The sequence below is a fragment of the Nipponia nippon genome, unplaced genomic scaffold, assembly GCF_047370975.1.
Source record: "Nipponia nippon isolate SJK-2023a ecotype South Korea unplaced genomic scaffold, ASM4737097v1 scaffold_26, whole genome shotgun sequence".
Taxonomy (NCBI): Eukaryota; Metazoa; Chordata; class Aves; order Pelecaniformes; family Threskiornithidae; genus Nipponia; species Nipponia nippon.
In genome coordinates, this window is record NW_028262343.1 from 5,564,014 (window position 1) to 5,588,442 (window position 24,429).

The 24,429-nt window shown below is 38.2% G+C and overlaps 1 protein-coding gene across 7 annotated transcripts in view; it reads left to right on the forward strand.

Moving 5' to 3' along the window:
* LOC104022974 (very long chain fatty acid elongase 7-like) overlaps positions 1–24,197 on the forward strand; it is a 33,986-nt gene extending 9,789 nt beyond the window's left edge. Inside the window, exons 2-11 of one of the 7 annotated variants that reach the window (XM_087762622.1) lie at positions 10,153–10,246; positions 10,814–10,907; positions 12,194–12,402; positions 12,584–12,774; positions 15,197–15,277; positions 15,687–15,743; positions 17,269–17,334; positions 17,436–17,541; positions 21,572–21,708; positions 22,998–24,197. In XM_087762622.1, the coding sequence (XP_087618748.1) occupies positions 12,610–12,774; positions 15,197–15,277; positions 15,687–15,743; positions 17,269–17,334; positions 17,436–17,541; positions 21,572–21,708; positions 22,998–23,201 (816 nt within the window). In that variant the 5' untranslated portion in view covers positions 10,153–10,246; positions 10,814–10,907; positions 12,194–12,402; positions 12,584–12,609 and the 3' untranslated portion in view covers positions 23,202–24,197. Of the gene's footprint in view, positions 1–29; positions 3,361–10,152; positions 10,247–10,813; positions 10,908–12,193; positions 12,403–12,583; positions 12,775–15,196; positions 15,278–15,686; positions 15,744–17,268; positions 17,335–17,435; positions 17,542–21,571; positions 21,709–22,997 lie in introns of those variants that run through there. The other 6 variants (XM_087762623.1, XM_087762621.1, XM_087762619.1 and 3 more) reach the window with 6 other exon arrangements.
* The last annotated feature ends 232 nt before the right edge of the window (positions 24,198–24,429 follow it).

Sequence of the window (24,429 nt, forward strand, 5' to 3'; positions counted from 1 at the left end):
ACACTGGAACAGGTTGCCCAGAGAGGTGGTAGATGCCCCCTCCCTGGAAGTGTTCAAGGCCAGGTTGGATGGGGCTTTGAGCAACCTGATCTAGTGGAAGGTATCCCTGCCCATGGCAGGGGGGTTGGAACTAGATGATCTTTAAGGTCCCTTCCATCCCAAACCATTTTATGATTCCTTGGTTTGTATGTGAACAATAAAATCATCTTGAGGCAAGGTAGAAGAGAAAGAGTGGAGACCAACCACTACGCTTAGAAACCTGCTTGGGTGATGAGGGCTGCAGTGTTGCTTTAGGTTTGGACAGCAGTGTGTGGCCTGATAGTTTTGCATAGTAACTGGAATATTGAACTGGCACCCAACACTTTGGTTTTGTTCACAGCTTTGCTGTGCTATCTGATGGAAAAGGTGCCCCTTTTTCTCTGGTGACTGAGTGCTCCATACGGAGAGTGAACCAAACACACTGACCTCTTCTGCAAAGCACTGAAACCTGTACATGAAAAATGCTCTCTCAGACTTTTTTTGATAACTTAAATATATATAAGCCTAATCTTTCTTTGTACTGGAAACAGTCCAGTTTTCCTCTCCTTTGCTGCTGTTGCATGCTGAGTAGACTATTAGACACTTGTCTGTTTCTTGTATACTGGTGTTTTACAGGAACATTAGTATTAGGCTGAGTACTTTGCTGCTTGCCAAGGTTCTGGGCTGGAAGTATTATTGTCTCCTGTGTTATTCTGATGTGGCACATCCACTGCCTAATGTACTTTGTTGATGGGATAAATTTTTTAGAGCTATTTGTAGTTGGTAATCTTTCAGGATTGAAAAGAGGAAAAAAGTAAGTGCACTTGACATGGCCAGATGTAGCTGGTTTATCCCTACACACTGTTTGGCTGAGCTGATCTATTTTAAACTGCAGTGATGTCTTGTGGTCCTGGGTAGTCTCTGAATGCTTGGAAAGATGGTAAAAAACTACATTCTACTGTAGTAGTGGAAAATACTGATAGAAGATGGAAAGTCCTTACAACATACCTGTGATTAAACCTGTTCATTAATGTGGTGTGTTTCATTCTGTTCTTCTGTTAAGTTGTCATTCAGTGTTTTAAGCTAATTTTAAAAAGCTCTAATGTTACAAACTCACAGCCTGCATAATGCTGCTTTATACGCTGTTCTTGAGCTTCCTGAAAGTGCAAAATACTGAAGACTCCTTAAAATTCCTGTTAGCAAAGGAACCAAGGTCTACCTAACTAGATCTGGAGCAGAAGTAAACCTTCACAGCTGTGTCATGTCATTAATATATTTTGCCCATAATATCAGGCTCTACTTTGCATTGTGTGTTATGCAAACTGCTGCATGTTGATTGCTCAGAAATTGAACAAAGAACTTGTATCCTTTTAAAGTTGAATTTTTATAACAAGATCTAGTTTAAAAAATGTTGTAAGATACTTTTGCTAATCAAGCCAGTTAATGTTTTTAGATGATGGAGAGTTTTAGTTTTGCGTAAGCTTTTGAGGTTAGGTTGTCATCTGAATATTGTCCCACACAGCATTGCTTTGCCCTTGGATCAACCTTTTTCTTTTGTCTCCATAGGCCTTCAACTGCTCTGAGTCACTTTGACTTGGATGTTCCCTCTCTCTAATGCTTGCAGGCAGCTATGAATGTCCCTATCTGAAGTCTAGTTCTGCATCTCTCTCTTTCTTTAGCTTCCATAGAGTGCCCCCCACAGTGACTATTTAATGACAATTTATGTCAAGTGATGAGTAAACACAAACTAAATTCTTTACCAGTTCTTGGTAGCAAACTGCTTCTATTGTAATTAATTGGATGTATGAGATTCTCATATGCAGTTCTCTTGTTAAATGTTAATGAGGATAGATGATATGACAGAGCCAACCCAGTGGCTCCGCTTGCAGCTGAAGGAAGGGGATGGTCTCACTCATGTCCCTTTTCATATTTTCACATGAGTAGCTTTAATCAAGCAGGTAGATAGAAGCAAGAGTACTCATAACCGGAGTCAATTCTAAGCTGTCCTACCTGGAGTTTCAAGAATGATATAGACTTTGGGTAATGGTATCACAGAGGAGAAGGAGAGAGAGCTTTAGACTGAACACAAATCTTGGCAACATTAGCTGAGTCTGTTTTGCTTGTGGCCTGCCCTTTGTCAGGGTGTTTTAAGAAGGTATTGAGAACTGATATGAGGATGCTCTTATCTGTGTTCCATATGCTTCGCCCTAAAAGAGGTGTCTGGTAGAAAGCTGGAAGGAGTCTTACCAAAGCATTCAAGTAACTACGGTGTGTACTCAGAACAAGCAATCTTCATCACCATAATGAGAAGAAATTAAATGTCATTAATCCTATTTTGTGGATGCATCCACAAAGCCCATTCATTCTTAGTCTTCTAAAATGCAAACTTTTGATGTCATCAGACATCTTTGGTCCTTTTCATTGAAAGTATTTAGTTAGTACTTGCCCTCCTCCTACCTTTTTAGAGCTTACCTATAAATTGTTTCTTGAAAAGAATATATTTCCTATGCAAGTTAAAAAAAAAACCAAACAACAGAACGTGCTTTTCTGCAGTGCAGGTAAATACCACTCCTTACCCCTCTAGATCCGTAGAGAGTTTTATATTTTGGTTTGCTTGGTTACTAACAATGTGTATGCACTTTAGAAATACCACAGTTGTAAATAATTCTTACGTATATTTATCAGACCTGTCCCTATTGTAGAGAAAAGAAAACCAGAATGAGTAAAAGCTCAGCATGTTACGAAGATGTTGACTTGTAGAGGAATGAATGGGGAGCACTGGCTGTATGAGTTAGCATGATTGTGTTGCGCAGCTGAAAATACTGGATTGTGCTACTGCTGTCTAGCCCCTGGTTCTCATTTGGTGAAAGCCTGTTTAAAGTGACCCAAAGCTTAGCTGATCTGATCTTGAAAGAAAAATTAAAATGCTGCAGAAAGTTTTCTGGTTACATAATAAGCAAGGAGGAAAAAGGAGGAGCTGTTAAGCCCTTTTGGTAAGGAGGAGATTAACCTGAGTCGGATATGGCCCAAATACTAAATGAATACTTTGCCAAAGGTTTTTGATAAGGGTAATGATGTATCATTATCTAATGAGGTTGCATTAATAAAAATAATTAAATCATAGGTGATCCTTATTTTGACTTCTAGGTGAAAGTTGTCATGCAATATGTGCCACAGGGCTCACCATGTAGGCAGGACTAGGTGACTTTGTGAGCTGGCGTCACTGAGCTGGAATGAAACTTAAGGGAGCCAAGTGCAAGTCATGCACTGGGGGACCAACGAGAAGAGCTTCTGTCATAAGCTGGGTGCAGGAGCCACTCGCCACAGCAGAGGAGTAGACAGGTGAGACTGGTTAACTGCAGGATGGCTGACATGCTCAAGTAAAGAGTTTTTGGTAAAGGCAGGGGAGCATTGATAGCAAGTTAAAATTCTAGGAGCTTTAACCCCTGTTTATGTTTTTGCCTTTCTCTGAAACGTTGGGAATATGGGGAGAGAAAACTGGGGAAGATACACTGATGTCCATGGTGTTCACTTCCCAAGTGAAACTGAGAATCCTTTCAGGGGCCTTCCCAGTGTCTTTCTCATACTTGAGTTAAACTGATAATTGAGTTCAGACTTGTAAAGCAACTTCCTTCCAGGCTATGACTGCAGGGACTGTTTGAACTCGATGTGCCTTTCTATGTGATGTGGGACATTAGTCCCTAGGATCACTTTCACATGCACCACTGCAACCCCAGCTGATGCATTTAAGACATTTAAGATATTGGTGATGTCAGATCTTTTTCTGCCTTATTGTAGCACAATGTAATTTTTGTGGCTTCGGTTCTTGTGTTGTGGAATGTCCCTTGTGGCTTGTGATGGACAGAGTGATGACTTGCTGAGGTGCAGTGTGTGAACTTCTTGACTATGGATCTAGTACATGATTGTCTATGACTATGCAGGACTGGACATGATGATCCTATGTCCTCCCTACATGATTTCACCATCAACTTAAAGGGATCTATGACAGGGCTGCTACTCCCACCTTTCTCCCTGCCTGTGGTCATCCCAGTTAATGTCTCACTGTTTCACTTGTATGAGCTCTTTCAGCCTTTCAGGTGCACCCACTGAACTGACTGAAAAATAACCTTTTCCCAAAAGATTAAGCTTTCAGTTGGGTCAGTGAGCTGTTGTGGCTTATCCTGCAGCTGCCTGAGGACCAGACCCATTGGCAGAGATGCCATGGGACTATGCGCCAGGGCATCCTCATTCAGCAGTTGCTGGTGGTTGGATTGGTGTGCACGGACCAGGAGAATGCCCATATGATTCTGGCAGGGAGCTGGGCACAAAATGGGGCTGTACCTGTGGCCTGTGAAGAACCTGAAACAGTTCCCATAGGAAGGAGCCTTTCTGTGCCTGTTGCCAATGTTCAGCCTTGTTGTGAAGTCTGCAGCATCAGTTCTTTTAACAGTTTATAGGCAGGTGTGGAAGAAAATACAAATTGGTCTTTATGCAGCATCAGAATGGTTTTCTGCCAGACTAACGGATTTCCCAATCTGAAGTGTGATTGAAGAGAAACAAGTTTTCACTAGTTCTGCTGCTTCCAGGCTACTTTATTCATGTAGGTAAATGACAGATTTGATACTAGTTTAAAAAGCAAAGCATTAAATAAAGAAGTACTGTGTAAATAATTCAGTAAGGCTGACTACAAAGGGTAAGTATTAGATATCTTATTGAATGCTGCTAATGGGGAATTTTACAAGTAGAAGTTCTAATATAGTTTCTAAACATCTTTCATCTGTTTTTACGTTGTCCACTTTTTTAAAAAAGGAATTTATATTTCCTTTGAAATTTGCTATTCCCTCCTGAATGTCTACTCTAAAATGTACATGCAGAGATTGTTGATGCACTCTAAGAAGTTAGAATTTGTATTTTAAAATGGACTGACTTCAAAGAAAAAGTTTGAAATTTAATCAAGGTAACGACTAACTTATACAACTCTCAAAACTTGGAAATTTCTCCAAATACCTCTGTTGCATAGAGTTGCCTTGACTGCTTTCTGTCACTCACTTGGGCAGAATGGTCATTTAACAGGATGTATTGGGTTTGTGTGGCAAGGTTTTGGTAGCGGGGGGGCTGCAGGGGTGGCTTCTGTGAGAAGCTGCTAGAAGCTTCCCCTATGTCCGATAGAGCCAATGCCAGCCGGCTCCAAGACGGACCCGCCGCTGGCCAAGGCTGAGCCAAGCAGCAATGGTGGTAGCACCTCTATGACAATATATTTAAGATGGTGGAAAAAAAAACCCTGCGCATTTGCAGCTGGGGAGAGGAGTGAGAGTATGTGAGAGGAACAACTCTGCAGACACCAAGGTCAGTGAAGAAGGAGGGGGAGGAGGTGCTCCAGGTGCCGGAGCAGAGATTCCCCTGCAGCCCCTGGTGAAGAGCACAGTGAAGCAGGCTGTCCCCCTGCAGCCCATGGAGGTTAACGGTGGAGCAGATATCCACCTGCAGCCCGTGGAGGACCCCACGCCAGAGCAGGTGGATGCGCTTGAAGGAGGCTGTGACCCCGTGGAGAGCCTGCACTGGAGCAGGCTCCTGGCAGGACCTGTGGCCCTGTGGAGAGAGAGAGCCCATGCTGGAGCAGGTCTTCTGGCAGGAATTGTGATCCCGTGGGAGACCCATGCTGGAGCAGTCTCTTCCTGAAGGACTGCACCCCATGGAAAGGACCCATGCTGGAGCATTTGGTGAAGAACTGCAGCCCGTGGGAAGGACCCATGTTGGAGAAGTTCGTGGAGGACTGTCTCCTGTGGGAGGGACCCCATGCTGGAGCAGGGGAAGAGCGTGAGGAGGAAGGAGCAGCAGAGACTGTGCGATGAACTGACTGCAACCCCCATTCCCCATCCCCCTGTGCCGCTCGGAGGGAGGAGATAGAGAATTGGGGAGTGAAGTTGAGCCTGGGAAGAAGGGAGGGGTGGGGGGAAGGTGTTTTAAGATTTGTTTTTATTTCTTATTACCTTACTCTGACTTTTGATTGGCAATAAATTAAACTAATTTCCCTGAGTCAAGTCTGTTTTGCCCATGATGGTAATTGGTGAGTGATCTCTCCCTGTCCTTATCTCAACCCACGAGCCTTTCATCGTATTTTTCTCCCCCTGTCCAGTTGATGAGAGGGAGTGATAGAGCAGCTTGTTGGGCACCTGGCATCCAGCCAGGGTCAACCCACAACACAGGAACAGTGTTTACAAGCAATATTAACAAAAAGAAAAGGCCACCTAATGCTAAGCAGGATATAGCCAACTTGCCCGTGAGACCAATCTTTCCAAAAACAGGTTGTGTGGTTGAGAGAAGGCATAAAGGATGGCAAGGTGATGGAAACTCCTCTCAGGGAAATCTGTAACAACAGGTGACATCCAGCTACAGTTTAAAACTTTGTTGCAGAATATAGGTGAGTAATCAATCTAAGGTAATAGGCAGTTTGTATGTTTGCCATGTGGCATAAGAGAGTAATGTAGTTAAAGTAACTGCAATTATGTAAGCACACAGCCTTGGGAAATAGGAAGGGCAGAGCTGGTATTTTCCAGGTAAAGCTAAAGATACCATCTATGAAACATCCTGATTTAATTACCTTCTGAACTTCAAGAGCAGAATTAACAATAGTATACTAAGTGATTCTGAAACATTAAAGTTTCATAATTGTACTTGAATATGTAAGCCAGTATTACTGTCATTTCTTAAGCTATCATTTTGAAATCAGACCTGTGTGGGTCAATGCTTTCTGCAGGCTCTCCCCATCTTGCTGCGGGCTCTGTGGGATGGAGGGTCCACCCATTGTTACCTGCCTGCCAGGCCCAGGGGGTGATGCTCCAGAACCTTTGCTTTTGGCATCTGCCTTGAGTGGAAATTATCCCATTGAAGTTTGTACTGTATTGTCATATTCTCCTGTCTTTTGCTAAGAGGTCCCTGTAAAAGTAGCTTGTCCATCTTTCTAATAATTAGCATTGCTCTCTAATGCAGATTCTTAACATGTTTTAAGTTCCCACTGAGTTTTAGAATTTGTTTTCTGGAGTGACAAAGCTTATGTTAGATTGACATAAAACCAAGCAAAATGAAACAAGTTCTTTTGTTTGCTTGTTTTGTTTAGTAGCCATCAACATAAAATGTTTGTTGTAAAATTACTATTTAAAAGCAAATCTTAATATCTGTTTTAATATTTAAAAACTACGTAGGGGGAATAAATGAGCATCAAGAATGGCAAATATATTTCATGTGGGCTAAGCAAAGGAATGTGAGAAACTTCTTGTTTTCATTTAAAAATAAGGAATGTTTGAGGCATACCAGTAATTCCCATTACAAGAATCGCTAATAGTTTTGTGTGCTAACCGAACTCGAGCACTTCCAACAACTTATTACCTACTACTTGTCATCATGAGGCATTCTATGGATGCTTTAACTCAGCTGCAGTTAGTGGGCTCTTTCAGCTGTCTGCTGAGCCGCAGGGGACCAGAGGCCAGCAAATGACTTTGCTCTTTTGACACAGCCCTTTCCATCATTTGCCTCACTTACACCCCCTATTTTTATAATTATGAAATCACATTTGTTTAAAGGTGTCTTCAGAAATGATATTAGTACAGCTGGCTTGAACCTAGGTGCACAGTATTACTTCTATTGACATTTTTAAATAAAAAGGGGAAAAAAAAAGAAAAATAGTGCTCATTTCTTTCTAAGAGCTGAGTATCTTGCATATGTTTTTGAGGTGATTTCAGTGCTTGCTTCCTGAATGTGTGTGCTTCAGAGGACTGCCTCTATGTTCTTTAGAACTTTTCAAGCTGGGCAGACTGAACTTATATGACTGCGTTTTTTAAAATTTATGTAAATCACTTCCAATATGTCATTTAAAATAACCTAATTTTGAAAATTAGGCTGCTAGTGTGACTTCCCTAATTTTGAGAGAGTTTGCTACAATCTAGACACTGTATTTTAAAAAGAAATTTCCCTACTGCTAGTGCATTTTAGTTGCATTTTTTAATTTTTTTACAAGCAGAAAGTGGAACATTGGAAATAAAAGTGCCAATGTGCTGATTCTGTAAGTACCTTAGCAGGTATGTAGAATAAATGTATGTTTTCCTGACTGAACTGTGGCTATACAAATGCTTAATGTGCAGATGAGTTTACAGCATGAAGAACTAAAGCTGTGTAATTAACAAATGGCTTTCTCTGCTCCCAAGTCTTTGTCCCTTCAGGCCAAATATGTCCAATCTCACATTTAGAGGATAAGTTCTGTAGACTTACGATCTTCTATAATGTTTGGCAGTTTGGTCAAAGCGTTATCAGGTTACTTCTTAACAACATGGTTGTACTGTGAAAAAGCAATCTTTCAAAAATGGTTTGTTTTTTGCTGAAGCACAAGCTAGTTGTTTATCTTGTGTGTAGGTATGTAGGGTTTTTTTACTCTTCTATTTAAAAAAAAAAAAGGCGCCTCAGTCGTATTTTTTTGCCCCAGTATGTATGAATTTGTGTGTGAAGTAAGTGTAACAGGATAAGACAAAATACCTTCCATGCTGCCATTAACCCTACTTGTAGATAGTTAACAAACAAACAAACAAATTCTGAAAACCTAAAAGTAATGCAAACAATTGTTCATAGAAATGGACTTACAAAGGAAAGCTAGGTAGCTAATTATGTGAAGAAAATAAGTAGAATTGTAAAGCATATTGAAAGTAAAGTAGTAGTGTTGTATACAAAAGTTGATTTTGTGACATTGAGTTGGGAAATGCTGATGCTGGAGGATGGTATTTCTGGAAGATATGAACTTTAGAGGCTTGCAGAGGGAATATTTCTGAACAAGAAATTGATGGTGGTTTCAGATGTACAGACACATGGGACAGGAGTGCAAGCAAGAAAACAAGTGGGTAGCAAAATGAGAATTGGGAAGAGGTAGATCAGATAAACTCTAATGAAGGCAGGCTTGTCTGTGTTGCATCTTGTGATGAAGGGCAGGTGTGGTGTACTTTGAGGTGCCTAAAAACTCCTGTGAAATGGCAGTGAACAGGAGGTACTTGTAGAAGTGGAGATAAGGGTGAAATTATTTTGAAGGAACGTTAAGGTGAGAACATGAGAAGATGATAGTGGAGAGATCTGAGGAGTGAGCAGAGAGAGATGCGTTACCATCACAAAGGCAGAACTGGCTCTCCAAAGCTGCAGCTAGCTTAGCCTGGAAGAGGTGGAGAAGGGCAGCTAGAGGAAAGGAGCTGGTTATCAAGGTGTGCTGCAGCCTGGACTGACAAAGGTGAATACATTGTGAAGATTGCACAGGGGTATGCAGAGAAATCATATGGCAAAGTGAGACACTGAGTGGGAATAGGAGAGGCACCATTCAAATGTGTTGGGATTTTTAAAAAGTATTTTCTAGGGGGAATGAGGCAAGGGAAGGGCTGATGAGTACTTGATTTTTGGAGCAAAAATCAGTATTCATATAAGCATACTTCTTTATTTTACATATGTGGGTGGTGCTGCATGCAAACTGGATGTGTTGGATAATTCTTGTGAGTTAATGGTATTACTGGTGGTACTATGACACTTCATGATCCTGATGTGGAAACAGTTGATTCATCAGTGTGATTTGCATACTAATTATAACATAGCTAATTATTGTATTTAAAAGGAGTATGCAGACATATTGGCACCTTTCTTCCCTCCCACCTACCTTAGAAATACTTCTTAGTTAGAAAATTAAAGTTTTCAGTAGTAAATGTTGCAAAGCTGAACTTCTTCACATATCAATGAGTTGGACTTTAAATGGAGATGACAATAAAAATGAATTTAAGCAGCTGCTCTTTATTTATATTTTCCCTGTAACTGTTAACCACAGCATGGTTTCTTGAGATAACGCTTTATGGCATAGAAGGACCTTGGTTTGGTATGTAGAGGTTACAAAATCATATTGTTGTGCATAACAGCTCAGCTATAAATTAGCATCAAGCATAGTGTGATGTGGTCAGCTAACGCTCCCTGATCTATATTTCACATGTGGTGCTCTGTTAACCCTCTCCATATTTTTTTCCATTTTGTTTCCTGAAAATCTTTTCCAAAACACTTTATTGACCTTTGTTTTATTAATTACAAAAATCCATATTTCTGTTTTGTTTTGTTTTCCTGCAGGCAGCATCATAAAATCTTAATCAAGTGAAAATGGCCTTTAACAATCTGACATCAAAGGCTGTGCTACTGTATGATGAATGGATTAAAGATGCCGGTGAGTCATTTAAGTCTAAAACTTATTAACTTTCAATAATTTTGAATAGCAATGTGTACCTATTCTAGGTGTACTGTTTATCAACTTAAAGTAGCTTTGTCTTCCTGTAAATGTTTCTAAGACTTGTAAGGTTACTTATTGACATTTTTAACTTTAAGGAACAGACTAGTTTCTGCATTTTAAAAAAAGGAAGAAACAAAACTCAGCTAATTTATGGGTATAACCCCAGACTAAATAAAGTGCAGATGGTGATTCTTCTGTAAGAGTTTCTGGCTTGCCTGAATATATAGTTTACGTTTTTTCTATGCTACTGAATGTAAAGCTTTAACTTTTTTTCATTACTGAACAATGGTATTTTGTCAGTTAATTGAGCTAGGTGCATGGTGTTACTGTATTTTGCTGTTGCAAAGTAAAAGAAATAAAAACCTTGATGAGTTATAGTATCTTGAAATTAATCCTCAGAGTAATTCACTCTATCACAGTCCTTTTGAAAAGGAATGTTAGTCTCTTGTTGCAGCTGGTATGAGGATATTAAACATGCTTTGTTTTAACATTGTTGTTCTGTAGTTCTGCACGCTTACCAAAAAACGACAGAGAAGATCTCAAGTTTGGGGTTAAAACCCATCTATCTCAGTGGCATCCCTGAGTGTTCCTCACCATGGTAGGCACATAGTGACAGGGATTAGCTGATTCCTGGGGAAAACTTGAGAAGCAGTTAAGATTTGATCAATAAAATTACTAATTTATCTTTTCCAGTATAGCTGAATACAATTTCTCTTGTTCCATAGTACCACAGCATGCAAGTGAGAAGGGAGTTTTATCAGTATGACTTGTGTGGGTGAAGTAGATTGTGATGGAGCATTTCGTCTGCAGTGTCCATGACTTCAGAATTTGAATCCCTCGTCTCTCTGCCTACCAGTGCTTGTATTTGGCATCTTGTAGCATACTCTTAGTGGCTGGACATGGTTTCCTCAGGATCAAGCTGGGAAGACCAATGGGAAAGTTTTGGTAGTGTCAGTGCAAGGAGTGGATGCAGAAAAAGCAGTCAGTTGTGAAGAGCTGGTGATTCTCTTGCAATGCAACACATAGAGATTTCATTTTTTAGATAATGCCTAGTGCTGTAGTTCACAATCCTTGTTGGTCTGTGGGCAGCAGCACTGGGCACATTACAGGCTGTGTGCAGCATTATAATGTGCTTTCCTCCTCAATCTGTTTTAAAACTTCTAGTGGCTGTAAACATCAGAGGGTCTCATGGGTGATATGTTACTTGAATGCCATGGGTTGAAGATCACTGACTTAAGACAATTGGCCATGAATTAAACATTTAACAAAAATTGCAGTGGTATAATTTCACCCACAAAATACAGCAGCAAACCATAAAAGCAGCAGTTTACTGAGTCAGTAGTTAAATTTGGGGTAATTCAGAAACAAATCTTCTAAAAGTCAGTTTATAAAAATAAATAATTTTAAAAAATTATATTAAGTTTGTGTTATTTCTCCTGTTTATGGAGAACAAGTCTTTGGTAAGCTGGGACTCGGTGATGAACCACAGAAGGGTGCAGTGGAATCATGGTGAAGTTTAGAGGGAATGTCTGCCAGCCTCAGCTGTGGGGAGAAGGAGCAGGGCATGCGTAGGAGAAGGACTCTTCTCTGCAATAGTTCTATCTGGGATAACTGGAGAGAAACTTGCAACAGATTTACCAACTGGAGGTTTGTAATATGAAAGCATGTGTTTTATGGTGCTGTGAAAGTGGTGACGTGTCTGGACTGAATAGGCATAAGCCTCAAGAACTAAGCTATGAATACCAACTGATGGGACAGAATGTCTTCTAACTTTTAAATCCCCATACTTACTACGTCTAACACCGTACTGCTTCTGAAGCTTGAGGATCTTGAAAAGTGGGGCTACTCCCTGTCTGTGACTTGGACTTGTTTATGCTTTTCCAGAAGAATGAAGCCTCACTTGGAAATGCAGCCTCAGTGATCTGCTTGCACATTGCCTTCCTATGCTGCCCTCTAAGCCGTGTTCACGTATGAAAATGCAGACTTTTCATGAGGGGAGAGCTCTAGACCGAAAATTGGGTCGCTCACGATTCTGTGTCTCCTCTTCATTATGTGTGAAGAATTGATGCAGAAAGAAGCGTAGAATCCTACAGGTGCTAAATCTTGTTATTCAGTTGGTGCGGATTTGAGGTGAATGGACTCTGAAACTTGATCAGTGACAGCAAAACCTAAACCATTAAGAATTAATTACCTTTCTGTAACCTTTTTAGGATTTAGTAAGTATTGGAAAGATCTGATTTTTTTAAAATTTTTTTTCCTCCTCCCCTCCTCTAGATCCAAGACTGGAAGGCTGGCCACTCATGTCTTCACCTTTTCCAACAACCATTATCATTGGAACCTACATTTATTTTGTCACTTCCTTAGGACCCAAACTCATGGAAAATAAAAAACCTTTTGAACTTAGGCAGATAATGGCGCTTTATAATTTTAGTGTGGTAACCCTCTCTTTATATATGACTTATGAAGTAAGTTCTACTTTTATTTGTAACGTATTTATATATTTTGTGTCTGTAACTATCTTCATACCAACTTTTAATAAATTTATTAATATAATTCCCACTCTGCAATTCTCAAAAAAAATATTATTCTGATTGTCACAATTATATTCCTCCAAGCTGTATGCTAAACTAATTGAGCTGATACTTGAAAAAAGGGGAATAAGTCATACCTAGAAAGATTATAAAATATTTTATGTGCCATTATATATAATTTAAAAAATCAAAAATCCTCATAACTTATTTAATTTCCCTGGGTTGTAGCAGGTAAAGTAGACTACGTATTTTTCTTTGTTGTAATTATTTCTGTCCTACTACATGATACTCAACACTGATGTTTCAAACACTGTATATAGAGTACATTTACTATAGAATAATCTTCAGTTAGATCTGCCTTTTAAATTACAGAAGTTAACAATATCCGATTTGGGGATCTTCATCCTAAAAAAACAACAAAAAACCCCCAAAAAACTCCTCAAAAAACAAACCATGAAGATCTTTAGCATTGATTTTTATCTCTCCCCCCCCCCCCCCCCCCAATAGTAAATGCTCTTTCTCTCAAAAGGAATGTTGAGATTTTACTGTAGTTCATTGCTCAAGCAAATGTTTAGACTTTAAGACTGGAAAGCCTGATGAGTTGTATAGGGTTATGGGTTGAATGACCTAAAAATCCTTAACCATGAATGATATAGACTATGTAGAAACTTTAATTTAGAACCTTAAACCTTAAGATAGCTAATATCTGAAACCTTAAGATAGCTAATATCTGTTGTTTTGGGGTTGTTTGTTGTTGTTGGTGATGTTTTGTGTTTGGGTTTGTTGTTTTTGTTTTGGTTTTTTTTTTTTTAAAGTGTAGCTATTTAACAGTAGTATTGTGTGAATGATAGCCTTATACATTTGCTTGGTGAAGCATCACTATGCTAGTAGTACTGACCCTCTTTGTGTTAAATCTGGCTATGTGGCTATTTCAGGTTTGGCAAATTGGTAATGAAAAGTTAAAAAATTGGCAGGATACCTTTTTGTTACCTCAATTTGCATAAATTTCATCATGAGTTATGGGGAACTGCTTGACATTTCTTTTAACAGCACTCTAAAGACAGTGCAGCAGCAGCTACTTTGTGTCATGACTGTTGTGTAGAAAGCTGTAAGTGGTGGGCAAGATGCATACGTTTGCTATTTAGACTTTGTTTTGAAAAATCACCAAACTTCCTCATGTGATTTGGTGATAAGTTTCATTTTGGTTATAACCCTCAGAAACTAAAAAAAAAATTATGCTTCTTTTAGTGTCTGACACTAACACAGTATTCAATTAATCTGCTATAAAGACTTCTATTTTACAATTTCATGAAAGAATGCATAGCTAGAGCTTAACAGATTGAATCTCTGCTATTGTCTGGTTCTCAGCAAAAAGCTGATTCTTTCCCTCTTTGGATCTAAGCCATTTTGTGGGTGCTTTAGTATTGTGCTATCTTGATGGTGTTTCAAATCTTGTTTCTTTTAAGCAATTGATTCTTTTAGGAAGTTAAACATCTATTGCAGTCACAGACTAAAACCCTCCATCTGTTAAGAGAGCTGAACCTCCTATTGTGCATGAGTGGATGATGATGATCAATCAATGAGAAGTACTTTTTGAACAGATGTAAGATACAGTAGTCCTAGAGGCTGGCCGGCAAATGAGCCAAGTGTAATATTAACAATGTTGCTCTTGTCCAAGTTCTAATATATTCCAAGAGAAAAGATTAAATTATACTTGTTACATATAGTCCTTTGGTCCTGTACATGTGCTCTTGATTATAAAACTTTAGCTTCTCATCCCTGATATCAGTGAAAGACTAATTGAATCATGCAGTTCAACTAAGCAAAATTTTAGAAACTATGATACTAAAAATATAGTGCATATTGATTTGTTCCTTGTCTTTAATGATATTAACCAGCACAACAGAAAAATATGGCTTTTCTTTCAGTATTAAGATGTTGTGCTGGTTTCTTTTCAGTATTAAGATGTTTGGCTGTGATAGCAATTTTCAAAAAATTTCAAAATGGTTGATTTGTTTTTGTGGTCTGATTTATACAATAAGTTGCTTTTCTAACATGGTTTTGAGATGCAGCTGTTTCTCCTCTTTAGTTCCTAATGCTGAGATAATGGGTGCAGGAAGAAAGTTCTTGTCCATAGGTGTGGTCCTGGAATTAGAAATTTATTAATGTGCAACAGCAAAGGATTTTATGGTAGCTAGCCCGCACAGAGGTAGATGACTGACAAGGTTGCTGATTCAACAAGTTTTTAATACTGTTTTCCCCTCATGCTTAGTGATTGTGAAAGTAATCTGAAATTAATGATTTTTTTCAAAAGACATAAAGTAAATCTTTGCCCTTTCCCTTTTCTTTTCTCCAGTTTCTTATGTCGGGTTGGGCCACAGGGTACTCATTCCGGTGTGATGTCATTGACTACTCGAGGTCACCTACAGCTCTAAGAGTAAGTTGCCAAATGCCGAATTGTTATGCTACACTGACTTTATTTTTGGAAATGCTTTTTGAACAACCAAACGCACTGCTGTAGAGTGGAATGCAGTAAATGGAAATGCCCTCTTGCATAATGTAGAGCATGAGAGTTAAATGGAGGGGGTTGATTGGGAAAAAGAAAGAGGCAACGTATTTGTTGGCTTGTTCATCTTGGTTTTAACATTCCTTCTGGATTAAAGAATGTTTTGTGTTTTTTAAAGAAAAACTAAACAAACTATACATTTAAATATTTATGTCAACCTTGTGACACCATTTACTCATCCTGATACTTTCCTTTTATATAGTTACTTATTTTTCCTGCAGCTGTTTAGTTTTATTTATGTCTATTATGATTTGATAATTTCTGGTTTTTACTCTTGCAGATGGTACGAACTTGTTGGCTTTACTACTTTTCCAAGTTCATTGAATTATTAGACACTGTAAGTATTTGTAGCCTAATAAAAGAAGTAGTGATATTTCCTTTTCACAGTAGAAGAACTGGTGCTGTTGGGGGCTGAGGGCATAAATTGCTTTGTATTTAGCCCTCCAGTCTTCGATTATTGGTGTTTACCCTTATTATCTCTTCTCATCTTATTGTCTCATTACACTGTCATTTCTTGATTATCAGGAAAAATGTTAATGAGAGAACACACGTTTAAAAATTTAGGAAGCCCTGATAACTTGTCTGTTTAACAGCTGAATGAACTAACCTGTTGTGCTATGGCAATGCTTGTCTCAACACTGCAGATAAAAAAATGGTGTTGATCATGTTGAATTTTTTTCCATGTTATCTTCAGATTTTATCTTCCACATTTGGAATATTTGCATCAGCAGCTCTGAATACAGCATAAATTGCCCTACTTACTTGCTCTAAATTCCTGTGTATGCCTTGGTGGTTATGACTATAGATGTGTTTGATATCAGGCCGGCACTCTAAGGTGTTTCAAAGAAAGTCTGAGCAGCAATGCATTAAAGCAGAATGCAGACCTCACTCACCACGAGCAGCTATCTGCCTTCCCCTCTTCCCAAGACTTACACCTAGTATGGTTGGTTTAGCTATTCTCAAACCAGCTTCTGAGTGTTGGAATCAGCTGTGATTTTGTTTGCCTTATTGTGTGTGGGGCACAATAGTGGTGATTCAGGAGCTGACTCATGAGCAATTAGGATGTTCTACACCCTGCAAGCAAAGTTAGCCATCTAACTTTCATCTGCAAATATTGTGATTCAACACTGGAAGATCTTACTAACTGGGCCAAATGGAATGGTAAGGGAAGGGCCAGGAATGCTAAAACTGGAAAAGCCTGATCAGTTTAGTCCTCTATTTACCTTTACTACCCACTCGTTAGATTGCTGCTTTTTAATTAGTCCTGGGCCTGAAAAAATTGGTTGGGTTTGTTTGTTTGTTTGAGTTTTTGTTTGTTTTTTAAATTTGTTTTGTTTTAATCCATCCAATTAGGTATCTGTTTCTCAGAAGCTTTTTGGTTTTATTGCAAAAGTAATTTCTTAGCTGTATTTAAGAGTCATCTGTTTCCAAATGTTTTTCCTGGCACACCAGATTTTTTTTCTTCTGTGTTCCTTTCCTTGCCATCTGATGCTACCCTTCATGTGACCTGACTTCTCTTTACACAGTTTTCTTGCTCTATCTTCCCTTAACACTTCCCTCGATGTCCGTCCTTTAAAATGTGGCCTGTCAATATCCATTAAGAATACCTACATTTATTCTGTCCAATTTTGCCTTTTTCCAAGGGTAGCTAAGTCAGTGTTCATAATTAATAGTGCTATTTCTCTAACTTAATATTTTCTCCTGTCTGTATCTGTTGCTAGTCCTTTGGTTAATTTTCTCAAATGGCTTTGCCTTAGTAGTTCAGGGGACTTAAAATCTGATGCTTCTAGATACTTCTTAATCCTGCTTTTGAGACTCCGCAGGTGGATTTTACATACTGGTTTAATTTTTTTGAAAACTAGTCTGCCTATCTAGAGCCTCAGTTTCCCTGCTTCTCCCAAGACTGCAACTGTGAAGAATTTTCAAATGTATAGTAGTGAGCAACCAGCACTGATGCATACAGTTTTCTGTAAGTATGTTGGGCTTGATTATCTCCTGTAACATTCTGTTCATTAAAAAACTGTTTCAGATATTTTTTGTGCTGCGTAAGAAAAACAACCAAGTTACATTCCTGCATGTCTTTCATCATTCCATCATGCCATGGACCTGGTGGTTTGGAGTCAAATTTGCTGCAGGTAGTGGAGAGACAGTTTAAGTTGTACATATCTGCTGGTAGTAGAAGTTAACTATGATAGACAAAAATATTTAAAGAACAGAATTAAAAATCTTGCGAACATCAATGTTTTTAAATTTAGATCTCTGCAGTATTTCATGGAACATCTGAGATCACCATACATAACAATTATTTAAGTGGGTGGGAAGTACTAATTTTTCCTATTTGACAGCATGTTGTGCGATGTGGTTTTTTGTAAGGGGAAGAAGGTGCAGGGGAGAGAGGTGTATGTAAGTAAAGAGCATTATTACACGAAAGAAAGATATGACTGCAAAATCAGAAGTACTAGGGGAGAAGTATGAGGCAGATACTCTGTTGAAACTGCTTCAAAGGCATTTGTCCCCCTGAAACATAAGAATGGAATTGGAGGGGAGGACTGTGTTCTCGTTGTTCTTACCATCCTTTGTTTTGCCTGTTTAAGAAATTATTCAGGCTTTGTTGCAGTTATTTTTACTGGCCTTAGGTAGCATAATTGGGGCTTATTTACATCTAATACTTTGGCTTTCTCAAAACTACAGAGATATTTTCTGGACCTTATTTATTACAGAAACTTATTTGAATTGTAATGAATTGAAAGTCTCTGTCCACTTCTAGCTTACCTTCACTTTCTCCTTTCCTGCTCTGTGTGTCTATGCATGCATCTTTCTATGCTATAGTATTTATTAGTGTGCAACACTAATAAATATAGCTTGCCATAAGAATAGCCTGGTAAGCATGGAGTGGAGAAATGCACAGTCATTTCTAGAACTGTAGTACATCTCTAGGAGGGTGTGGGGTTTTTTAGGAGTTTCTATCAAGAAAGAGGGGAGTTTGTACATGTTCTTTCACTCATGTCCTCTGGCATGTTATTTTTTTTTTCTCCCAGAAAATCAGTGACAAACTGATGAAGAGAACTATTGCCTGTTAAATTAGATCTGTTAGTGCCTGTTTTATGAATACAAAAATAAGCCCTGAAAGCAGTCCAGAAGATTTGTAGATGGGGTCTTTTGAACATGTTCTGTGTATAGATTTTCCTAGTGTATAAAAGGATATACTTCTGCTGCATTTGTTGAGTTTCTGTTATTAGGAAGCTGGTGTCTTGATCATGTCTTTCTCAAATGTTGATGAGTAACTGGTATTTTAAGTTAATGATGAACTTGTGAATAGTTTCTCAGCATACAGTTCAGTATGTTTATAGATTTGCAAAGAATCCCAGCAACTAACAGTCCCTCCTCTTCAACCTTGAAAAGTTTCCATTTATAGGTGATTAACTGTCTGCCTTTTATCTGGACATTGGCTCAGTATACCAGATACAGGCTTCTGATTTTGCATCAGATTCAAATTTCCCATGTGATAATCTGACAAATACTTTCAGCAAAGTGTGCAAGATCTGTTTTGTCCTCTGCTCGTAATAGTTCCTCATACTCGTGAAGAGATGTGTTTATTCCTACAACTCTATTGATTATCTTTATACTAATCTTTCCAAATACTGATCTGTTTGATAACTTAAATTTTTTTCCAAGAATTTCAGTCCTGCCAACGATTATCTTGTATTCAGTTTCATCACTGTTTATCCTTCCTTCTAAATAGTGGCATTGATCAAGTTTTCAACCTGTTTTTAAAAAACAACATGTTTGTGAAAGGAGATGCTGATTTTTTTTTTTCTCTGATCTGATGTAAACAGGGAATTGTAAGATGGTGCTTATGTATGGTGTTGCTTTTTGGAGCATATTTTTGTACTGTTGCTTAGGTTGTTTTTTCTTTTTTTTTCTTTCCTCTGCTTTAACTATTTTTTTCTTTTGAATGTTCACTGTGCAAGCCAAAAGAAAATATGTATGTTTGAACTGTAAGAACACTCGAATTATTTTCAAAAATACAAATAGCTAAGTTTCAAAGAAAGTTTGCAATCACAGCTGGAGGAGTTATGATCTATCAAGCTGGAAGACTAGTGCGAGCTATTAAAATCACAAAATAAGTTTTATTTTCAACTTGAATGATTCTTAATGGAAAATTGACTTTTGGATACAAAAATATTCTCATTAAGTGTCTGCTTTTCATGACATTTTGTTTTCTTCCTGATGCTCAATATTTTCATGTTCATATTTCTTTTAAAAATACTTTGCTGTATGCCACTTCTTGGATCATTTTTTACCTATAATTTCTTGTTTTAATGTCCTGGTTTCAGCTGGGATAGAGATAAAGAAGTCATTATCCCACTCTACTCGGCGCTTGTCAGGCCACACCTGGAATACTGTGTGTAATACTGTGTTCTGGTCCCCACTATACAAAAAAGATGTAGACAGGCTGGAGGGGGTCCAGAGAAGGGCCACCAAGATGATCAAGGGTCTGGGAAGCCTGCCATATGAGGATAGGCTGAGAGAGCTGGGCTTGTTCAGCCTTGAGAAAAGGAGGCTTAGAGGTGATCTCATCACCATGTACCAGTACTTAAAGGGGAGCTACAAAGACGATGGAGACTCCCTTTTTACAAGGAGTCACGTGGTGAGGACAAGGGGTAATGGGTACAAGTTACTCTTAGGGAGATTCCAATTGGACACGAGAGGAAAATTTTTCCCAATGACAACAGTCAATCATTGGAATAATCTCCCCAGGGAAGTGGTTGACTCTGCTACACTGGACACGTCTAAGGCTCAGCTGGACATGGTGCTGGGTCATCTCGTCTAGATTGTGCTCTTGCCTAGAAAGGTTGGACCAGATGATCCTTGAGGTCCCTTCCAACCTGGTATTCTATGATTCTGTGATAATTTTCTTCCTAGTAGCTGGTATAGTGCTGTGTTTTGGATTTAGGATGAGAACAGTGTCGATAACACACTGATGTTTTAGTTGTTGCTAAGCAGTGCTTACACTAGTCAAGGACTTTTCAGCTTCCCATGCTCTGCCAGGTGCACAAGAAGCTGGGAGGGGGCACAGCCAGGACAGCTGACCCAGACTGGCCAAAGGGCTATTCCATACCATATGATGTCATGCTCAGTATATAAACTGGGGGGAGTTGGCCGGGGGGCAGCAATCGCTGCTCGGGGACGGGCTTGGCATTGGTCAGCAGGTGGTGAGCAATTGCATCATGCATCACTTGCTTTGTATATTATTATTGTATTATTTTATTATCAATATTATTATTACTACTATTCTATTTTATTTTATTTCAATTATTAAACTGTTCTTATCTCAACCCAGGAGTTTTCTGACTTTTACCCTTCCAATTCTCTCCCCCATCCCACCAGTGGGGGGAGTGAGCGAGCAGCTGTGTGGTGCTTAGTTGGTGGCTGGGGTTAAACCACGACAGTTAATTAAAATAAAATTACTTTGAGCAGGATCATCTAACTCCATAGTTGATCCAATGGAAAAGGAAATATTTCCTTACTCGCTTTGTGAAATGTTCATATCTTACTAGTTTCAGTCATGAGTTTTCCCCAAGGGGGGAGATTACTTGGCCTTAAATTTCCTTTTCACTGTACGTATGCTTTTGAGATGGACTATGGATTTGTGAGACCCTCGCTTAGGTCATGATTCTGAAAACTTACTGTCTGAAATTGTGATTCTTTCCCTGGAAATCTGGAAATCTCTGTTGGGGAGAGAATAATTACTTATCCTCCAGAGCTTTGCACAATTCATCATGATGTCTAGAAAAGAGGTGTAAAACAGGAGGAACGCTGTTTCCACTAAATTCTCTGTGCCTCCTTCATGTATATGTTTTAATAATTAAAAAAAAAATCAACCCAAAGAACAAAAAATTCAACTAAAGCCTTTTACAGGAAATTAGATCAGCTAGGATTTATTGCTTTTTTGGAAATGCTTAGATAAGCTTTTTCCGAGAAAGGAAACTGATGAGATACCTCAGAATTGGTGTCAACCCAATTCAGGTTAAATACTTAATCAAAGTCTGTAGGTTTTGTGGTCTGGGTTTTTTCCCCCCGACTCAAACCAAACTACTGGGACCTGAGGTGGCTTTTTAAATACTTGATGCAATAATACTACCATATTTTGTTTTTCTGCAGGTGGTTTAGGAACGTTTCATGCTTTGTTGAACTGTATTGTCCATGTTGTCATGTACACTTATTATGGAATCTGTTCTTTGGGACCAGCCTATCATAAATATTTGTGGTGGAAAAAATACATGACAACTATACAACTTGTGAGTAATTTTCTGTTTGATTTAAACACCTCTCAGAAAACTGATTAAGGCTAACACAGACTCAATGCAATATATTTGTACTTTTAGTTATGTTCATGTATGTAGCTTACAGTTGGTACAAGTTTTACTCACGCTTTAATTGAGTAAAACAAAAGTTATGAGCTCCACTTAGTTATTTACTTAAATCCGCTGACTTCAGTGTTCACTATATTCACAGATTTAGACACATGAGCTTTTCAGTTATGCAGTACTTGGTAAATATATTTACAAAACTCATTTTCTGTATAAAAATGATTAGAATACAAGTTTACACCAAGAAAACATAATTAATTAATGTATAGAATGCACATGTAAATAGCGATGAGCAAAGGGAAAAAGAAGTATTTCTTAAGAATTTCATGTCCATTCTTTCATAGAAATTGTTTGTGTTTAGAGAATTTACCTCTCCTTAATTCAGAGCATTAAAAAGTACTCTTGCAATAATTACATTACATGTTTTATCAGCATTAGATAGCTTTCAGATGGTTATGCTCTGGGTGCTTTCTTCATGCCCTGCTTTTTTAATAGCTGAATTTTCAAAATTCAGCTTCTGGCTAAGCAATTAGTTTGTCCTGAGCAAGGATGCTGATGGAGGAGGGAAAGGAGCAGGGAGAAGCAGCCATGGATGTAACTGCTTGCACCAGGTCTGGTGTTACTAGAATAGTTCATGTAACCACGTGTAACTCTGAATGATTTAGCTTGAATATTTATAACTTATTTAAAGTCTTTTTGTCTTGGCGGCACTACCTGTGGATTATTAACTTGGAGTTCATGTGGAAATTTTTTTTTTTTTTTAAATCCTCCATGAAATTGTTTTTTGGGACCTTGTGGACCTTTGTGTCACATGCTGCTGTGTGGGGGTGGGGTGGGTGGGAATTAATGTTCACCAATCCTACAATGGGTGTCTTTTTGTTTTTTCTGGCTGATTTTTCTAAAGGAGTCTCCTCTTTGTCACTGGTCAAACACGTCTGCTTCTTTCCTTCTCTGAACTGGCCAGTGCAGACTCCTTTTCTACTAGTATGGGTTTCTCAGTGCTGCTTATGATTCATTTTGTCCCAGGACTTTACTCTGTGAAAATGTTTTTCAGTGAAGTAACATTTTGGGAGAGGGGCTCTAAAGGTACATCTCTATAGTTTTAAAAAGCCCCCTGCTCCCAACTTTCTGTTTTTCTGTATGCAAGCTATGCTGAATCTTTTTAAACTTATGTAGTAAGTTTGTAATTTATTTTAAAAGTATTTCTTTTCCTCCAGGTCCAGTTTATTATGATTACAGGACATATAGGACAAATCTACATCATGGATGATTGTCCATACCAGTATCCAATTTTCATGTTTATTATTTGGCTATATGGCTCTATGTTTTTAGTCTTGTTTCTCCACTTCTGGTACCATGCTTACACGAAGGGACAACGACTACCAAAGATGGCAAGAAATGGGATTAGCAAAGATCAGTGAAACAAACTCTTGTCTATTAAAAAAAAAAAAAAGGGTATATGTCAAAGTGGAAACTTGCATTACTTGACAATCAAGATATTTAGGTGCACGCACTACACTGTGTATATTTTGTATGTTTTCTTCCAAAACAGAATTTGTATTTTTACTGTAAGTTATTTGGGATTCAAAATTTGGGGGATAGGGGGAGCAACGTGGATGTCTGATTTAAAAAAAAAAAAAAAAAAAAAAAAAAAAAAAGGGTTGGGTTGTTTTTTTTTTTCAACAACTTGTTCATGTCTATCCTGTAAGAAATGAATGGATAGACGATCTCTATCTAGAAGATGCATGAAAATAAAAAAAATTAAACTGTGTATGACAAGTACTGAGTACTTTGAATACTGAGGAAAAAAATTACTTCACCTTAAATGTTGTAAGTTCTTGAGACTGTCAGCTGCATTTTATTAAAATAACAAATCTTCAATAAATACTGTTTATAGAATCTAAAGCTTATTATTAATATAGTTAATACATAAACATTGTTATATGTGTTTACAAACTATATTACTTTAAAGAAAGGAATATATGTTAATCTGTCAAAGTATGGCGTTTAATTTGAAGATCGTAGGGGGTTTTTTGATATACCATCTTTTACTAAGATAACTTAATTCATTTCATGTAGGAAACTTCTACTCACTTGAATGTTATTCTAAATGTTGGAAACCTACTAATTTGAGGATTATCCGAACTGTCTTGTAGTGTAATGATCAAAACATCCTACTGATTTGTTCACCAAAGTATCCTTATTATTCAATGTGTCTATGGATATATTTTGATATTGGTAGCCTAGGCTGTTTAGGGGGGAAAAAAATCTTGTGATTCAATAGCCAAAATCTTAGTCCTCAAATAACTTTTAAAGAAACATTTTTTTAATTGAAGCCTAAATGTCACCTAGCATGATTGTACTGTGCTCTATTTTCTTCTATTTCCATTATCTATTGAAATACATGCCTAGAAAGATTTTCTGTTGTTTTTTTCATGATTATTATTGTTCATTTTTAACAACTCAAGGCTAAAGTTTCTCCATTAATAGCACCAGTTACCTTGTCTCTGTTCTCCGGAACTAGGCAAAAAAAAGATATGTGCCATTCTCTGAGCTACTGAGTGGGGCAGGCAGTGGTGACAGGGCATGACTCCAGTCCATATAGAATCAACCAGTATGTTGTTTTCCATGGTTAGGCAGACTGTTAGG